The sequence below is a fragment of the Sander vitreus genome, chromosome 14, assembly GCF_031162955.1.
Source record: "Sander vitreus isolate 19-12246 chromosome 14, sanVit1, whole genome shotgun sequence".
Lineage (NCBI taxonomy): Eukaryota > Metazoa > Chordata > Actinopteri > Perciformes > Percidae > Sander > Sander vitreus.
In genome coordinates, this window is record NC_135868.1 from 30698810 (window position 1) to 30718615 (window position 19806).

Consider the following 19806-nt stretch of genomic DNA (forward strand, 5'->3'; position numbering starts at 1 on the left):
GACACCGTACAGGAATACATAAGACATTTATGCCCAATGCAGGCCCTAGGAGGAGGAGTCTATGTGGAAACTGGGGGTGGCAACTTTTCGTCTGTGACGGTGGTCTTAAGAAAGGCTGTGCGCTTTCAAAGCAGTGCCTGTGTCACTGAACAATCCTATGTGTGAAATGCCACCGCCAGGTGTGTCTCCACATCATGGGTGACCTTGAGAGGGATGCCCTTGGAGGACATACACTGTACTGTATGTGCTGCAGCCTGACAGCATCGAGCACATTCTCAAGATATTACAAAGTGAATGTTGCAACCCAGTATCCATTGGGCGTTCTTCAGTCAAGTTCCTCTGCTGCATCCTAATGAGGTGGGTACTCAGGATTCCATTTGGCTATGTTGTTAAGCACTGCCTCTGGCTGTCAGTAGCGATGAAATGGAACAAAAGTACAAATGTAACTACGCTTTTATGAATCCTGTGATGACTGCCATGAGGATGAGTTCTCAGTCGGTGATGGTATAGGCCTCCTGGTTGCCCTAAGTCAGTGTGCCTCAGATACTGAGTCGCGCCGTGTGCTTTAAACCAAATATGCCTGCTTGCATGTCTTCTTATTTATTTATGTTGAAATGCTAAATGTAGTATTTTTAATACCAGTTGTAAATTAGGTATTTCGTTAACAATGTGGAAAGCGTTGTGCATAGAAGCCAGTGTGATACCTTACAGTGTGCAGAAGGCTGCTGTCAGTGCCAGGTATGCTCAGCTTGGCAGAGGGATGCAACATTCCTCTCATTAGTCATTTATTGTGTCCAGCACAAAGAGGCAGCCATCACTCTCTCCTACTTTTTTGCTCTGTTCATCCACAGCTTTCTAAACAGTCTTTTTCTCTCTCTTTCTCTTCCCCTTCATTTTTTTGTTCTGCCATTCCACCCCTTTTATCCACTTTTACCCATTTGATGTACTCTGTCTTCTCTTAATACTTCATACTTTAATAGTTCCCTTAATAGATCTCATCTGGGCTTCCATTGACCAGCCTCCGACTGGCACTGTTGCCTCTTAAATTTAAAGGAATGGCTGTTTTGAGTTGATAGTCTATGTGACATGGAGTGTGTTAACATGCACACTAGTATTTTCGTTTTGAGTCTTATTCTGTTGTTATCCGGGATATGGCATTTAAATGGAGCATGAAAAACCAGGTTATTCCTATACATGATCATAACAGTATTCAGGTTTCCGATCATCTGCCTGCAGTTGGTCTTAATTTTTTACCATTTTAGCCACTGTGTCTAACAACAAAAAATATCCAAAAACCTTGACATAACCAGGATACTCCAAAAACTCAGTCATAACCAAAATACTAATGTACATGTAAACACACTTATGGAGAAGGGGAGTGTTAGAATATTTGACTGAAATAAGGAGAAAAGGACAGGCTCCTTTAGGCCTTTTTTAAACACAGTTGTTGTACCCAGTTGAGGTGAACATGATGGCTCTGTCTTACCTGCTTGCCTTTTTGTAGAACCCATTAAACTAAATGTCACAAAATTCCATGTGAGATTGGCTTTTGTCATACAACTGTCACCCCACATGAATAAGCTTTAGTGGTGTAACAGACCATAGTTGATCTGTGATTCGTATAGACATGTTCTGAATATATAACAAAGTGTTAATAGGATAAAACAATTCTGACTTATTTTTACAATATATTACATTTTCGTTACAGAAAGAAAGAAATACCGGTAGAAGGTACTGTTGTTGGTTGACTGTGATGCACAGGCAAAAGTATTCTTTAAGTAATAAATGAAAAGCAGATATATTTGGTTACCTTTGTTTTTTTGCTGATCCGAAAAATATCCAATCCGTGACTCAAATTGGTGATATGATCAGAATTGTGAGTTTTGTGATCCGTTGCACCCCTAATTAGCATTAAACAAAACAGAGTGGTTGGTATAAAATGAGGCTGCATCTTCTATTCCAAATATTATTTCCATTCAGTGATTTTTAATTTTTTATGAGTTTGAATTTATTGATACACAATGTATGCATGTTTTCCCTCATTTATTTTCTATTTTGGTTTTACTCAGTTTTGTAATGATGTCTATTTTTCTTTTGTTCCCCTTTTTTCTGTCCTTTAAATTTGCACTTCCATCCCCTCTTGTACTACTCCCCTCTCTCTTTTTTACCCTGCTCTGTATGGTTATGGATTTATTTTCATCCTCCTTGTTGGCTGTTACATTTCCCTGGTAGCCAACAGGGTCTAGTTGCCAGATGCAGCCTGTACAGCCGCCACATGGACAGCAGAGCTGTTGGACTTCTAGACAGACCATTGCCAGGTAAGGATTAATCATATTAAAAGTCATATTAAATACAATTTCAGTAAAATGTAAATAGGCATTTTCTTCAATTTATGCAATAAAAACAGTAATAATATAAAATATATGTGTGTATGATGGGGGGTTGTGGGGGGGAGCAGATGTAGTCCTTGACCAGTTGACCATTTCATCACTATGATTAGTGACACTGGGCGGTAGTCATTCAGGCAGGCTGGTCTTGTTTTCTTGGGCACAGGAATGATGGTGGATTTCTTGAAGCATGAGCTGAGCCAGTGACAGGTTGACTATCATTGTGAACAGCGGCGATCGCTGCAGTTGGCAGCGGTGAAACCAGCTGCAATGTCAAGTTAATGGCCACTTGCGCACCTTCAATATACATCCACTAAAAGTGCTTGTTTTACCACTGACAGGCTCAGATTATTTTTCTTTGTGTCTGACATTATGGAAAGGATCCCTACAGAGATAAACCGTTTTTGTTAAAGAGTAAAATCCTTTTTGTAAATTGCTATCGCCAAACCTACTTGACTACATAAACAGTAATTTCATCGTAAATTCCCTTCATTCAAAGTGGACAGAAACTAAATCAAACTATCAAAAGCCGTCTTGGTTTGTCTTTCCACTGTTCCAACAATCACCACTCTGGTTTGGTTGAAATAAACACATTATTTACTGATTAACATGTAGAAATGCTGGCTCTATACACGCTAAAAGTTTAAGTTTATTTAAATAAAGCAGTTTTGGAGCTGTTTCTGTTAAAAAAAAAAAAAAAATTAAAAAAAAGAAGGATTTTACTCTTTAAACAAAAAGGTGTAGGTATCCTTTACATAATGTTGTCAGACACTTAGGATATTAATATGAGCCTGTCAGTGGCAAAAACAGAACTTGTAGTGGGCGACATTGACAGTAAACATTTGACCTATAGGGTTATATTACAGCCCTGTTTGCGCCTGCCAGTTACAGCGTTCAATGGTCCAATACTTTCAAAGATTTTTGTTCACATTAGTCACTTAGACACCAATGCATGGTCCAGGTTGAAAAAAAGCTGTTTTTGCTTGTTGGATGTTTAGTGTTTAGCTCACTTGTTGCTGATGTGGATGTTAATGGCAGTTAAAAACCTTGTTAGACTCACACATGGAAGTAAAGACGCATTGAAAAGGATACTTGATATCTTTGTTATACTGGTAATCATGGTTTAATATTACATGGTCAAATTGCAAAATGGGCCTTTCCATGCTCTATTTCCATACCCAGATTAAAACCAACCACATAATAATTGTAATTATTTGGTATAGAATAGGTCCAAATGAAATATTTGTTGTACTTGTGTAAAGATACCAAAGAGTCCTGCACACTGTTGAACACCTGTACACACTTCATTATGCCTCTGTGCTGATGACAGCAGTGGCTGTTCATTATGTTTCTGGGTTGTCCGTACGTCCATCCATCCCATTCTTATAAACGCAATATCTCAGGACCCCCATGGAGGGAATCTCTTCAAATTTGGCACAAATGTTGACTTGGACTCAAGGATTAACTGACTATTGGTGGTCAAAGGTCAAGGTCACTGTGACCTTACAAAACGGGGTCTCATTTATAAACGTGGCGTACGCACAAAACAGGGCTGAAAATGTGCGTACGCCACTTCCCACGCAAAGGTTGTGATTTATAAAAAACAAACTTGACGGGAGAATGTGCAGTCCTCCACGTCAACTGTGACCCTTGCGTACGCACATTTTGGAGACAAAATAGGAATTGGCGCAGATGGTGAGATGGTGAACTGAAGTCAGACTGCAGAAAGTAAAAGGGAATAACGATTACTTGTAATATTTCAAGTATTGATGCCTCACACACATTTCTTCACTCCTATCATCCACGTTATCATGAAGATTAAATCCAGCAGTGTTATTTGCGATTGTACTGAGTGATAATTGTTCCATAAACACCTCCAACTCAAATCTTAAATCAAAATTTGTTCTTTATATTTATATTGTCCGCTACGGAGCACAGGAGGAGGAGATGGCCCGATTGCATGGAATACAGGATAGCATCAAATTCCCTAGCATTAGATAACGGCAGAGCACAGTGTAAATAACTAAATATCTGTCTTTAAAACTGTGCATATATCATCAAATGTCAAAATCTGGAAATACAGCCGTTAAGCTCTCGCGCAATCGTTACCCTTAATGTCCTCGATATCGGTACGAACTTTAATACTGTTTGTGACAAAACCTGCATGAAGAAAACGAACGTTACAAATGTAACTACCCTGGCCCTGGGGGGCAGACGAAGATCCCCTTGGCCGGCCAGTAGGGGGCATGTCCCCGCGAAGACCAGTGAACTGCCGCCTGGTCTGACCAGTCTGGACAGTCCACTCAAGCACCTGTAAAGCAGCCAAGAAGGCAAGCATGAGGTGAGAGGGAGATACCAAAGCAGCCCATACGTGCCGCAGTATCATACGCCACACACAGAAGTTTTTCAGTGACCCGACTGGGGTCGAGGGCACCTCAGGGCACCTCATAGTCTCATCAGGGGAAACTATAAGGGAAGTAAAAGTTGGCCCAATAGCTGGCATGCGATCCAGGCCAAACGTCGCCGCATCCCTCATGGCTGCCAGAGTACTGACATCAGATGTAGGATGGGAGAGGGCGTCAGTATCCCTCCCACATGCATGTAGTTCCCTGACATATTTTACATAGGGAGGAACAGGAAAGGCGGAAGGGCCTAAGCGTGCTGAAGAAAGCACTAGCCTGCACCGGTTCAGGGTGCTTCCCATCCAGCTCCAAGCAAACCAGCGCTGCGCGAATGATGGACCCCATGGAGCAGGCATCGGCCCCATCTAATGAGCCGAGGAACGAGAGCCAGGCCCTGAAACATTAAAGAGAGTGGCTGAAGCGGCCAAGGAAACATGTCCTCCTCAGCCATAAGCTCAACAGCAGGTAGACAGGAATGGAGGGCCAGAAGGAGAGACTTCATCTGGTCCAGCTCAGTGGTCAGCAAGTCTACCTGAACAGACGGCCCGCTAGACTTAGCCTTCTTCTTGGAAGGAGCACCGCAGCCACCGCGGTCCAACGTTTGGATAGGGCAGGTTGGGCTGGAGTCAACTGCTTTGAAAAAGACAAGTCAGAATGACCCTCAGGTGTTTGAGCCCAAGACAATATGGGCAGAGGAAATGGCTGTCCTCAGACTGAAGAGGAACCATACAAACAATGCAACGATGAGTCATTATGGTGAAGAAACTCCGCCACCGATTGATGGTCAAAGGCAGTCACAGTGAGAGCAATGCGATGACAAAACCAAAAACATGTATAGTGATACATAACCTGTAGCTTTAAATAGAGTAAAACCATAGCCAGTACATGACGTGAGAGGGAAGCGAAAACGCTTGATTCACTAGCATCATAGCTGTCAATATCCGCTCCTGACAGCGACCCACCAAGTTAGCCTGAGCGAGAGCACTCCGCTATCTGCGGGCTGACGAACAACGGTACAGCGAGAGGGGAGCGAGGACACTCCCTTCACCGACACAATGTATGAAACTGTTGATTACAGTTACAGGAATAAATAACACAGAGCAAACACACTCACGTTAGTAAAGGAGTTTACACGTTATCAGTTGAAGGACATAAACGTCACACAGCCCAGCGAAAGCACCGGATCACAGTGAAACAAACAATTGTACAAGAGAGGGCGGCGAACACACTGCCGTCACTGACACAATTTTAATACCACGAAACAAATCTTACTGAGTGTAGATGCTAAGAGTGGGTCCAAAGCGTCTGCCGGTCCGGGGCTTCGTCTGAAGCCGAACGGCAAACATAGGGACAGCTCAGCCGCAGCCTTTGGAGGGCGTCAAAATTCGCAACTCCGACCGTAATCGTAAGGCTACAAGCGGCGAGTTTAGCAATAATCCACAGTTTTCAACTAAAGCAAATGCTAATGCTGCCACAGATGGCAGACGACCTGCATAGCGAGAAGATGAAAAAGGAATGAGCTCGGGGTGACACCGGAACTTAATACCTTGGCTAGGGTCACCCCGAGGTCACAGGTGACTTTGTTGATATAAATACTCGACCTGCGCAAGCGCAATATGGAATATATTCAGTGTGAAACACTGCCTATGGCGGTCAGTAAGGATGAAATAGAATGTGTTTGCCTATTAGACTTTCGTCTTCAAATTGTATCTCGGGGTAAGGGGTACCACTAGTTGATGCTGTGTTGGCAAGGTGTTAACAATCACAAATTGTTGTAAACATATAAATACTGCATACCCGTGCGTAATGCTGCATGATGGCACTGCTGGCCCTGCAGGAGTACTACGCTAATGGAAGAATCAGGAGAGAAAAAGGGTGCAAGTGTTTTTTTTAATAAATATTATATATAATATTCACCTTTATCACTAAGGCTTGTTTGGATATAATATATGGTTCTGTTAAATCTAGGTCTGGTATATCGAAGCTGTGATATACTAGCTGCCCGAGTGCCGAAATGCCTGCCGTTTTGGGCAGTAGCCTATTATTAATATACTGTAGGTAGTCTATGGATCAGGTTTCCTTACTCTGTGCGAGAACATGCCAAAATTATACTTCAATTTGCAGCAATACCCGAGCGTCAGGGAAGTTTTTTGGTTTTTCTCCGCCAGTCGTCATGATTCAGCGTAACGAAAGAACAACTGCCAGGGTCGTTAACATACTGATCAGCATTCATGAGGTGCTTTGCATTGACTATTTATGGTTAAAAATGGGCGTGTACAGGGCAAGATAAGAGGCTGATTCATGTACGCACACTGGTGGGTAATCTGTGATTTATAAAGGGAAACTTGCTTACGCACAGTTTTATAAATCTGAATGTTTTTTGGTGTACGCCATTTTTGGCTTTTGGGCGTATGTACACTTTTAGTAAGGAGCCTATTCACAGTTTTATAAATGAGACCCCAGGAGTTTTGTACCAGGATACTTGATAACCTATGTCGGATTGCAGGGACCCAGGTTTCATTCAACTTAAGATGATTTGTTCTGGGAGATGGGTCAAACCTAAGCGGGATGGATAAGCACACAAGAAGCTGGGTCCAGACTAGTTTAATGATAGCCAGACAGATTATTTTAAGAGGATGGAGGAATGAATGGGTGCCGTCAATCCAGGAGTTGGCTTGTGAGATGGCTAGGTTGTATCGATCCCATGTGTTGCCTGGTCAAAGATGTGTGTCATTCGACAAAAAACTGAGGTTTCGTGTTTTTGCTTGAGTGTTTACTACCATACACATTATTTTATATCTATTTAATGAGCTTTCATAATCAGATATATCTTGCTACTAATCTGGGTTTCAGCAGAAACATTTTACCATGGGTACCAATGTTTTTTTCATAGAAAGAAGAGCCCTGCTCTCCTTCCTCATGTGGTAGTACCTTGTGCCTCCTCAGGTCTGAGACCAGTGGGGGATCAGCCACACGCTCTGGGATACACAGACACACACAGGTTGGCCAGAATTCACAGACCACAAAGCAGGTATTTACGCTACTGCACCAGACACTTGGACATTTAACTGTTGATTTTCAGGGAAGTTAAGAATGAAAGAAGACAATAAGGAGGTTTAGTAACTCCCCCTATGTGCAGACATATGTAGCTAAAACGCATCATACTGTGGGAAAAGGAGCCTGAACAAACAACCAATACTGTCTTTGTCTGGTGAGGCCAAACACATAAAGCTGAAATTACATGGAAGTATCTGTGCAGAAACGTGTGAATGTTACTGTGGGTCTCCATAGAAAAGTGGTTGTGGCTAAATGTAGGTTGTAGACAGAAGAAACTCTTGAAACTTGTGAAATAATTTAATTTAATTGTGAGCATGTTTTATCGTGCTCACATGATGTGACATAATCCTGACGCCATATTCGGATAGGAGGTGGGACACACACCTTCAGTACAAGTGTGAAAGAATCAGCCATATGAATGTTTCTGATTGACAGCTGTGCACATTCAGTTATGTCCAGCCTGGATAAGCATGTTCCAGCCTACACATGACAAGAGTTCATGTTTTTATTACAAACAACCAACAAATAAGGCAGCATGTAGACTGTTATAAACCTCTCATGAGATCAGCTCAATAATGGCCTGAAGCAACAGATGTGGGGCATCTTCCACAACACTTTTTTAACCTCTTCTGTCTCATATTGGAAAACAACACCCCCAAAATAGACCAGCAGTGGTGTAGACATCAGCCCCTGAACTTATCTAATGAACAAACGCCTTGTCCTGCACCTTAGCTTGTTGAATGAGCCACAAAACTAACATTCACCACATACATAAATGTACCTGCAAGTACCACTTTGGTCTGTTTAGAAGCTGTTGTGGACCTTACTTTTACTAATACAACTAACAACACGCTGTCTGCCTAGAACATGTAGGCTACAGCAGTGATTCCCAACCAGGGGTTCTTTCATCCCAGGGGGTTCTTCTGCAGTTGCCAGGGCACGGTACGTGGAAAGATCGTAGAGAAGATCAACTAATTCGAAAACTAAAATTATGATTTGATTGGAAGAATATATCCACATATTAACATGAAGTCAACTGTAACACCTGAACACCCGAGTGTGTGAAAACTAGTTAGTAAGTGAGCACAGTTTAGCCACAAGTAACGACTAGTGATTAGCTGTAATCATAAGTAATGGAGAAACAGTTAACTAAATGAAATAGTTAGCTAAAGGTAATGGCTTAAAGTAACGTTAATGGATAAAACGCAATTGCGAAGTTGCGATGTCTTTTGTATGTTTGTTGCAGTGAAGTTACGAGAGACAGTGAAAGTTTTTTTGTTTTTTTTGTATCCATCCATCTTCATCCGCTTATCCGGGGTCGGGTCGCGGGAGTAGCAGCTCCAGCAGGGGACCCCAAACTTCCCTTTCCCGGGCCACATTAACCAGCTCCGACTGGGGGATCCCGAGGCGTTCCCAGGCCAGGTTAGAGATATAATCCCTCCACCTAGTCCTGGGTCTCCCCCGAGGCCTCCTCCCAGCTAGACGTGCCTGGAACACCTCCCTAGGGAGGCGCCCAGGGGGCATCCTTACCAGATGCCCGAACCACCTCAACTGGCTCCTTTCGACGCAAAGGAGCAGCGGCTCTACTCCGAGCTCCTCACGGATAACTGAGCTTCTCACCCTATCTCTAAGGGAGACGCCAGCTACCCTCCTGAGGAAACCCATTTCGGCCGCTTGTACCCTGGATCTTGTTCTTTCGGTCATGACCCAACCTTCATGACCATAGGTGAGGGTAGGAACAAAAACTGACCGGTAGATTGAGAGCTTTGCCTTCTGGCTCAGCTCTCTTTTTGTCACAACGGTGCGATAAATTGAATGTAATACCGCACCTGCTGTGCCGATTCTCCGACCAATCTCCCGCTCCATTGTCCCCTCACTCGCGAACAAGACCCCAAGGTACTTGAACTCCTTCACTTGGGGTAAGGACTCATTCCCTACCTGGAAGGCACTCCATCGGTTTCCTGCTGAGAACCATGGCCTCCGATTTAGAGGTGCTGATCCTCATCCCAGCCGCTTCACACTCGGCTGCGAACCGCTCCAGTGAGTGCTGAAGGTCACAGGCCGATGATGCCATCAGGACCACATCATCTGCAAAAAGCAGCGATGAGATCCCCAGCCCACCGAACTGCAACCCCTCTCCACCCCGACTACGCCTCGATATCCTGTCCATAAATACTACAAACAGGATTGGTGACAAAGCGCAGCCCTGGCGGAGGCCAACTCTCACCTGAAACGAGTCCGACTTACTGCCGAGAACCCGGACACAGCTCTCGCTTTGGTCGTACAGAGATTGGATGGCCCTGAGAAGGGACCCCCTCACCCCGTACTCCCGCAGCACCTCCCACAGTATCTCCCGGGGCACCCGGTCATACGCCTTCTCCAGATCCACAAAACACATGTAGACTGGTTGGGCATACTCCCAGGCTCCCTCCAGGATCCTTGCAAGAGTAAGATCTGGTCCGTTGTTCCACGACCAGGACGGAATCCGCATTGTTCCTCTTCAACCTGAGATTCGACTATCGACCGAACCCTCCTTTCCAGCACCTTGGAGTAGACTTTACCGGGAGGCTGAGAAGTGTGATACCCCTGTAATTGGCACACACCCTCTGGTCCCCCTTTTTAAAAGGGGAACCACCACCCCGGTCTGCCACTCCTTAGGCACCGTCCCAGACTTCCACGCAATGTTGAAGAGGCGTGTCAACCAAGACAACCCCTCCACACCCAGAGCTTTAAGCATTTCTGGACGGATCTCATCAATTCCTGGGGCTTTGCCACTGTGGAGTTGTTTAACTACCTCAGCAACCTCCACCAGGGAAATTGATGCCCATCCCCCATCATCCTCCAGCTCTGCTTCTACCATAGAGGGCGTATTAGTCGGATTTAGGAGTTCCTCAAAGTGCTCCTTCCACCGCCCTATTACCTCCTCAGTTGAGGTCAACAGCGTCCCATCCTTACTGTACACAGCTTGGATGGTTCTCCGCTTCCCCCTCCTGAGGTGGCGAACGTTTTTCCAGAAGTACCTTGGTGCCAACCGAAAGTCCTTCTCCATGTCTTCTCCGAACTTCTCCCACACACGCTGCTTTGCCTCTTTCACGGCAGAGGCTGCAGCCCTTCGGGCTCTTCGGTACCTTGCAACTGCCTCCGGAGTTGTCTGGGATAACATATCCCGGAAAGACTCCTTCTTCAGTCGGACGGCTTCCCTGACCACCGGTGTCCACCACGGTGTTCGTGGGTTACCGCCCCTTGAGGCACCTAAGACCCTAAGACCACAGCTCCTCACCGCAGCTTCATCAATGGAAACTTTGAACATTGTCCACTCGGGTTCAATGCCCCCAGCCTCCACAGGGATGCACGAAAAGCTCCGCCGGAGGTTTGAGTTGAAAGTCTGTCGGACAGGGGCCTCCTCCAGACGTTCCCAATTTACCCGCACTACCCGTTTGGGCTTACCAGGTCTGTCCAGAGTCTTCCCCCACCCCCTGACCCAACTCACCACCAGATGGTGATCGGTTGACAGCTCCGCCCCTCTCTTCACCCGAGTGTCCAAAACATATGGCCTCAGATCAGATGAAACGATTATAAAATCGATCATTGACCTTTGGCCTAGGGTGCTCTGGTACCAAGTACACTTATGAGCATCCCTATGTTCGAACATGGTGTTCGTTATAGACAATCCATGACTAGCACAGAAGTCCAACAACAAACAACCACTCTGGTTTAGATCAGGGAGGCCGTTCCTCCCAATCACGCCTCTCCATGTGTCTCCATCATTACCCACGTGCGCGTTGAAGTCCCCCAGCAGAACTATGGAGTCCCCGACTGGAGCCCCATGCAGGACTCCACTCAAGGTCTCCAAGAAGGCCGAATACTCTGAACTCTTGTTTGGTGCATATGCACAAACAACAGTCAGAGTTTTCCCCCCCACAACCCGCAGGCGTCCACCGGGTTAAACTCCAACGTAGCGGCACTCAGCCGGGGGCTTGTGAGTATCCCCACACCCGCCCGGCGCCTCACACCCTGGGCAACTCCGGAGAAGAAAAGAGTCCAACCCCTATCCAGGAGTATGGTTCCAGAACCAAGACTGTGCGTAGAGGTAAGCCCCACCAGATCTAACCGGTAGCGCTCCACCTCCCGCACAAGTTCCGGCTCCTTCCCCCACAGAGAGGTGACATTCCACGTCCCCAGAGCCAGCCTCTGCTGCCCGGGTCTGGTCCGTCGAGGCCCCTGACCTTCACTGCCACCCATGTGGCAGCGCACCCGACCCCAGCGGTTCCTCCCACAGGTGGTGGGCCCATGGGATGGAGGGATGTCCGCCCCGTAGCTTTTTCGGGCTGTGCCCGGCCGGGCTCCGTGGCAACCCTGGCCACCAGATGCTCGCTGACGAGCCCTCCATCTGGGCCTGGCTCCAGACGGGGGCCCCGGGCTTCCGCCGGGCAGGGTCACTTCATCCCTTCCTCGATTTTTCATAGGATTTTTGAACCATTCTTTGTCTGGCCCCTCACCTGAGACCACTTTGCCTTGGGAGCCCCGTCTGCTGCAGAGAGCTGACAATATTGAATCAGCAGCAGCTTTATAGTGAAAAACCGTTCCAGCGTACATTGATGTTAAAATGTCTACATGTTGGCAGGACGGTCTGAAATGTTCTGCACGGTCTTTCACTGTACGTTTTGTTGGTAAATGTGAGATGTTCGAGTCACACACGTCTCGCCTTCATATCAGGAAACAAGAATTTGGCGACATACGTGTGTTACGTCCACCCGTTCTCACTCCCGCTTGGTCTCGAGAGTCACATACTGACACAAAGTCTAGCACATGGGACTGCTGGGATTGGTTGAAAACGCGGCAAACTCCGGGTTATTGGTCAAATTTGCGGTGATTGGTGGAATTTGCGTGAATTGGCGCGATCACGACATCGCGAAATCCTGGAGGGACTGACATTTAGAACATACATTGTGTATTGGTGAAGGGGTGCATGAGTTCATCTGACAGGGCTGTGGGGGGGCTGCAGACCACAAAGGTTGGGAACCACTGGTCCACAGCACCAGTCTGTTGACAACCACAAATAGATCATTTGTATATAATTAAATGTACATTTGTAAGGTACTGACAAATTACCTTAGTTGGTTAGATAGAAAGGCTTGTTGGGTGTTGAGTTGCTTTCTGCAGTGTGTTTCAGTCACATTTGTTTGCACATAGGGTTAATATGCAGTACATTTTTATCTCAACTTTTAGTCAACATGTTTGCCCTCTACTGACCATGTACTGTCACCCCTCTTCACCAAGGTCTCAGCCTCTCTCACTTCCACCTCTGTTTGCATCCAAGAAGGATGGCCTCTGTAGCAAGAGGTCCTCGGACAGCAGAGAGACACCCCTGGGTTCAGATGCTGAAGCCTGTGGTGCTGAAGAGAAGAATAGGGTGTTGGACAGTGGACAGCCTCCAGCACGAGGCCCGTTGGTCAGCCAGGGACACATGTCGGAGAAGGAGAGCGACAGAAGCAGACAAGGCTGGTTGTGGACTGTAGGGGAGAACCGCTACACCGCCCAGTGGGTGAAGAAGAAGCAAGATACCAGGAGCACCCGGCCCTGGTGATCGGGAACTAGTTATCATCAAAGTTTAGACATTATTTAAATGTTGTTGCTAAAAATGGAATTCTGTATTGAATTCTGGAACCATTCAATGCTTTCAGAACACAAACATGTGCCAAGGCAGGAATTCATTGTGACCTTCAGATGTGTGTATGATGGGAGCTCTAATTTTAAAACTTCACTTTAACTAGTTGACCTAACTGGTGCCAGGAGCCAAATATGAAAGTGTTTCACGACACGCCATCAGACAACAAGATCCGTACCCAATGGAAAACGTTAGTTTAAAGGTGAATTAAGGCAGCAGTATTGAAGTCCAATAGATACAACTAAAGTTGCAACCAATTCAGTTGTGCTAATTTACAGATATATTATACATCTATAATTTCCCGTGCCTCCGTGCTGGGGCCCAGGCAGGACCGTGACTGGTCCCCAGTGGGACCGGGTCCTGACATTGGCTCGAATGAAATCCCCCACTGAAGTAGTGAACACGCGGCCGACTTGGAAATCAGTTGCAATGATTTATCGATCCACGAGAGGGAGCAGTGATTATGGACATGAAGCGTTTTACCCATAGACTGTAAAAATACTGGACGAAGCTTCTGGGCCTGAGAAGTGAAGCCAATGCTGAAGCTCCTTAAAGCTCCATTCTATCTGATTTCCAGCAGGGGGAGACTCCACTGGCTCCAACAAGAAGTCTGTTTCTGTAGAAGTCTATGAGAAAATGAGCCCACTTCTCTCTTGATTTATTACCTCAGTAACCATTTTCATAATGAGTTTATGGTCTCAATCTCTAGTTTCAAGTCTTCTTCAGTACAGCATGATGTTCATTTAGTAAATGATGGTCCCATTTATTCTAAAATAGACGATAAAGCAGGGGATGCTTTAGGACCTGTCAATCAGAACAGAGGCTTAGCTATGCTAACCATGCTAACACTGGGGACATTAAAATAGACCTCAACTTGTTTTTGGCTGTTGTCGTGTTTTCATCTCAAACTTTGACCCTCTCACTGTGTGTTTTCACTTCAGCAAAGTTAACTGGAACATTTTGGTCACCCAAAAAAATGTCTTTATGTTCAGTGTTCTGCTAACCAAGCTAGCTAGCTACGGCTAGTGTTAGCTGATAACTTAAGGGAAAGTTTGCCAATTTTCTGTTCTGCCGTCCATGCAGATAAATGTCTCCAGTCCCCGGAGGCACAGCGTTGACCCCCCCTCTTCAGAAGGGTTGAAAACCTCAATTTACCCTCTTTAGCGTTTAGCTTAGCGCAGAGCCATTGAAACAATAGCAACACTGGCTTGGCGACATCATCCTCTCCAGCTCCACCCTCCCCAGCTCCACCATGTCCAGTTGCAAAAAGCCAGTATTGCCAAACTCGAGGTTTCAAAATGGCAGTCCACAAACCAATGGGTGACAATGGGTTTACTGGCCTGAAATCAGCTGTTCTTATCATGTTTGATGCATATGAGTGTGGTTTCCTACAGAGCATACTTTTGTAATATGATGATCATGTCATGATTTAATGCTGAACCGTTTGTAAAACCCTGAGAGGCTACAGGTTTTTACAGTCGTATGAAAAAGTTTGGGCACCCCTGACAATTTCCATGATTTTCATTCATAAATAATTGCAGTGTTTGGATCAGCAGTTTCATTTTGATCTATCAAATAACTGATGGACACAGTAATATTTCCGTAGTGAAATGAGGTTTAATGGATTAACAGAAAATGTGCAATATGCATCAAAACAAAATTAGACAGGTGCATAAATTTGGGCACCCCAACAGAAAAATCACATCAATATGTAGTAGAGCCTCCTTTTGCAAAAATAACAGCTTCTACACACTTCCTGTAGCCTCTAATGAGTGTCTGGATTCTGGATGAAGGGATTTTGGACCATACCTCCTTACAAAACATCTCCAGTTCAGTTAGGTTTGAGGGTTGCCGAGCATGGACAGCCCGCTTCAAATCATCCCACAGACACTGATATTCAGGTCTGGGGACTGGGATGGCCATTCCAGAACATTGTACTTGTTCCTCTGCAGAAATGCCAGAGTAGATTTTGAGCAGTGTTTTGGGTTGTTGAAATATCCAGCCCCGGCGTAACTTCAACTTTGTGACTGATTCTTCAACATTATTCTCAAGAAGCTGCTGATATTGAGTGGAATCCATGTGACCCTTAACTTCAACAAGATTCTCATTCCCGGCACGCCACACAGCCCCACAGCATGATGGAACCTCCACCAAATTTTACTGTGGGTAGCAAGTGTTTTTCTTGGAACGCTGTGTTCTTTTGCCGCCATGCATAACACCCCTTGTTATGACCAAATTACTAAATCTTTGTTTAATCAGTCCACAGCACCTTATTCCAAAATGAATCTGGCTTGTCCAAATGTGTGTTTGCATACCTGAAGCGACTCTGTTTATGGTGTGTGTGCAGAAAAGGCTTCTTCCGCATCACTTTCCCGTACAGCTTCTCCTTGTGCAAAGTGCGCTGAATTGTTGAATGATGCACAGTGACACCGTCTACAGTAAGATGATGTTTTAGGTCTTTGGAGGAGGTCTGTGGGCTGTTTCTGACCGTTCTCACCATCCTTCGCCTTTGCCTCTCCAATATTTTACTTGGCCTGCCACTTCTGGCCTTAACAAGAACTGTGCCTGTGGTCTTCCATTTCATCACTATGTTCCTCACAATGGACACTGACAGCTTACATCTCTGCGATAGCTTTTTGTAGCCTTCCCCTAAACCATAATGTTGAATAATCTTTGTTTTCCGGTCATTTGAGAGTTGTTTTGAGGCCCCCATGTTGCCACTCTTCAGAGGAGCGTCAACGAGAACAACAACTTTAACCTGAAATACCTTTTCTCATGATTGGATGCACTGGTCTATGAAGTTCAAGGCTTAATGAGCTCACCAAACCAATTGTGTGTTCCAATGAATCAGTGCTAAGTAGGTCCAGGTATTCAAATCAACAACATGACATGGGTGCCCACATTTCTGCATAGCCTATTTTTCACATCTGATTTAATATCATACAACTTACTATTGCTACACTAAAAATCTTTGTCTGGAAAATAACCCAGTACTCAGCTTTTATTAGAAAATGAATGGCATGCCACTGTGATCATTTTCTGTGATGACAGAGTCAATTATTATGCAGCCTCAGAGGGGTGCCTAAACTTGTTCATACCACTGTATGTTTGGAGAGAAGGAAGTGGCGAGATGGCTGAAGGAGACTTGTCTCTAGTTACTATTATACCCACCTATTCTGTCCATCAAAGCTGTTATTTAACAGAAGTGCATGATAATATAAGATATAGAGCTAAGAGAGAGAAAAGATAGTTCTGAATTTACAAGGCATGAATAATTATGAATTAGTCTTTTTCATAAATGTAACTGTTTTATGAATCTCAGTCATTGTGGAATCGAGAACATGAGCCTCATTTCTACTCCTACAGTTTGGCTAACTGTGGGAGTAGAAATGAGGCTTGTGCTGGGTGATAGAGCTTTAACAGGCTGTGCATGCTCCGAGACTCTGGAACAAGTTACCCCCCCGAAATTCACACTATTACTTTTTAGGTCAAAACTGTTTAGTCTGGCTTTTAATACGTAGTAGTGGTGTGACAATTTATTTCTTCTGTTTCTTTGTAACCTTTTTTTGATTTGACTGGTTTCTATGTTCATTCTTTTTATTGTATGATATGTTGTTTTATACTTGATTCCTGATGTAAAGCACGTTGGATACCTGCTGGTTGCTGTAAAGTGCTATATAAATACATTTTTGATTGATTGATTTTAATAATTACATTTTATTTATTCTATTTTTTTTAAAGAGTTTATTTGCAAAATCTCTTTACCCCTCACCCAAAGGGATTTAGCGAATATTAGCTATTATATTACATATTCTAGTTGTGTCTATACTGTATGTTTCAGTTTGGTCTTGGTCTGGTCTCGGTCTCGATACACTCTGGTCTTGGTCTTGGTTTAGGTGGACTTGATTACAACACTGCCTACAGTACTTCCATCACTTTTGGTAAGTGCAACAACATAATGCCTTTGATGAGAGACTGAAAGTGTAACAGATGGTGTGACATGGACCAGAGAGTGAGGATGTTTGCTACAGCCTTTTGCATTTGGCAGCTTTAGATTCTCACTGGCCATTTACAAGTGAAGCTATGGGACCTGTGAATAGCGTGAGTCATCTCCCTTGGTGTTTGCATCAGTTGGTAACATGACTGTGCAGGCATGAGAAAAAAGAAATATTTTCCACATAACCATACTGGCACACAGAAATAACACTTCCAGTGCATTGGGGTGGATGCGTTTATGAGGCACATATTCCAAATCCTAACACATAAAACTCCCACATGGCCATGGTAACACATCACTTGGTAAAGTCAAAATCTTTTTCTTTGTATCTTGGTTAAACTGACCCTTTGTCAATGTGCATTACCCATAATCCCTTATGAAGTAATTTCCTCAAGTTGAGATCTGCTGTGCAGTTATTTTAGAGGAGGACAGAGGCATTTTAGGGATTTTTTAGGCATTTTGGTGCTAGGAGGAAAACACACCAGTGCTTATATAATCAATAAACAAGTCGATATTCTGTGATTGCCAACACTAATGCTACCACGCAGGATGGAGGCTCTGTTCACCCCAGAGGATTGACTGAGATGCAGTCTCTCAGCTGATGGAGTACTGGAATGTCTAAAGTAGTGACTGGAAGCTTTCGAATGGAATGGAAATCATAGAAGAAAACATTTTGTTGAAACAAACACTAGACACGCTACTCCTTTCATAGTAGACATAAGTTGACTATAAGATACTTATATACACTCATCCCCACTGGTCCTTGAATTCCGGCATTGTTTTGGTGGTTTTCACCGAGAAAAGTGAGGATGACGTCAGAGAGACCGTCTACAGAAACAAGAGTGAAAAGCAACATTTACAAATTGGGAGGAACATTTGGACTCCAGTTCCTCTCCCTATTTAAAGGTGCTGTAGGTTTCTTAGAATCAACTCACTTGGGCTTTTTTGGCGGTTTAGGACTTGCAAACTTCAACTTATACTTCCTTTACATAATTGTACTTTCTTTTGTATCCATACATAACCCTAATTTATTTATCAAATTGTATTCTTCAATTCAGAAAGTTTTAAAGTTTTGTTGGTTTTTTTAATCGTTCTTATGATGGTGTATTGTTTTCTGTGTTGTTATCTTGTTGTTGTCCTTGTAATTCGTCGATGTCATAGCAAATGAGGACCGGCCCTCAATGATCTTTTCAGTCAAAATAAAGGTTGAATGAATGGTTCCAGAAGTAAAAATCCCCTAGATTTTCTCCATAAGGATTTAGATTATCATCCATAAAGTCTAAACCATCCGAGTTGTTAAACTATAGTTTCTGCTCCTGTAGAAGACAAAGTCTGTATGAAATCAACCTGGTTTTAAGAACAGGTTTTGTTCACCATGTCATGGAGAAGTACTACACTACCAACATTCCTAAGCAACGTCTCTGATGGTTGGAGCTCGCTGTCATTATGGAAATGTTGAGTCTCTGATAGTTTCTTTACAGTCTTGTTACCTTTTCCTTTTTCAGTTTTCATGTTGTTCTTTTGCGCTGAATCAAATGTGTTATGGTCACCATTCATCTCGTAGCTGGTTGGCTTGGTTCCAGCCTAAAACTCGTTATATAAGCATTTAATGAAATGTCAAAGGAGATAAGGGATGAGGAAAAATCACTTTCGGAACCAGAACCGTTTAAAAAGTGGGCGCTGACTGTTGAGCTCTAATCACCACCTGTTCTCCCACAGGAGGAGCTGGAGGAAGTAGCTTGGGTAAAGGGGGTTGGGCTTTGTTTGCTTGGCCTGCTGCATAAGCCAGACCTGGATAAGTGGCTGAAAATGGAGAAATGAATGGAAAAAAATGTAAATGAAAAGAACTATCCATCCGAGGAAATCACGGGAGGAGCGAGGCAACAAGGAAATGTGTTTTAGAGAGATGAGATGTCCTTTCCTCTGAAGCATCACATGAAATCATCAGCTGTTTGGGCGGAGTTAGTAACTCCTTCAGCTGCATGGCTTCCAGGAAGGCTGCTCTCTGTATCCTCGCCTACAGCTCCTCAATGATCCCTCAGCGATGCTCGCTCCTCGGGCAGAAATAAGAGCTTTGAGACAGCTTTACAGAGGAGGGACAGAACAACATCTGGTTCAGCTGAGGACCGAGGAGCTATCAGATAAGGGACATGAGATGCAGCTTTGGTCTAATCTTCCACATTAAATGAAAACACCTGTGTGGGTGTATTGAGGATAGTACAGATATCAGTAATAAAACACTGAATCAAAGAAAACGTAGCGTCCATATAAGAGAGATCCTAAGGGTCAGTTTGA

General features: G+C 44.4%; 1 protein-coding gene across 6 annotated transcripts in view; it reads left to right on the plus strand.

The window, feature by feature from the left end:
- Positions 1 to 17212, plus strand: part of atat1 (alpha tubulin acetyltransferase 1) — a 32480-nt gene extending 15268 nt beyond the window's left edge. The window contains exons 11-13 of one of the 6 annotated variants that reach the window (XM_078267069.1): positions 2233 to 2318; positions 7683 to 7820; positions 13127 to 17212. In XM_078267069.1, coding sequence (XP_078123195.1) covers positions 2233 to 2318; positions 7683 to 7820; positions 13127 to 13433 — 531 coding nt within the window. In that variant the 3' untranslated portion in view covers positions 13434 to 17212. The remainder of the gene's footprint in view (positions 1 to 2232; positions 2319 to 7682; positions 7821 to 13126) is intronic. The other 5 variants (XM_078267073.1, XM_078267070.1, XM_078267071.1 and 2 more) reach the window with 5 other exon arrangements.
- Positions 17213 to 19806: the final 2594 nt, after the last annotated feature.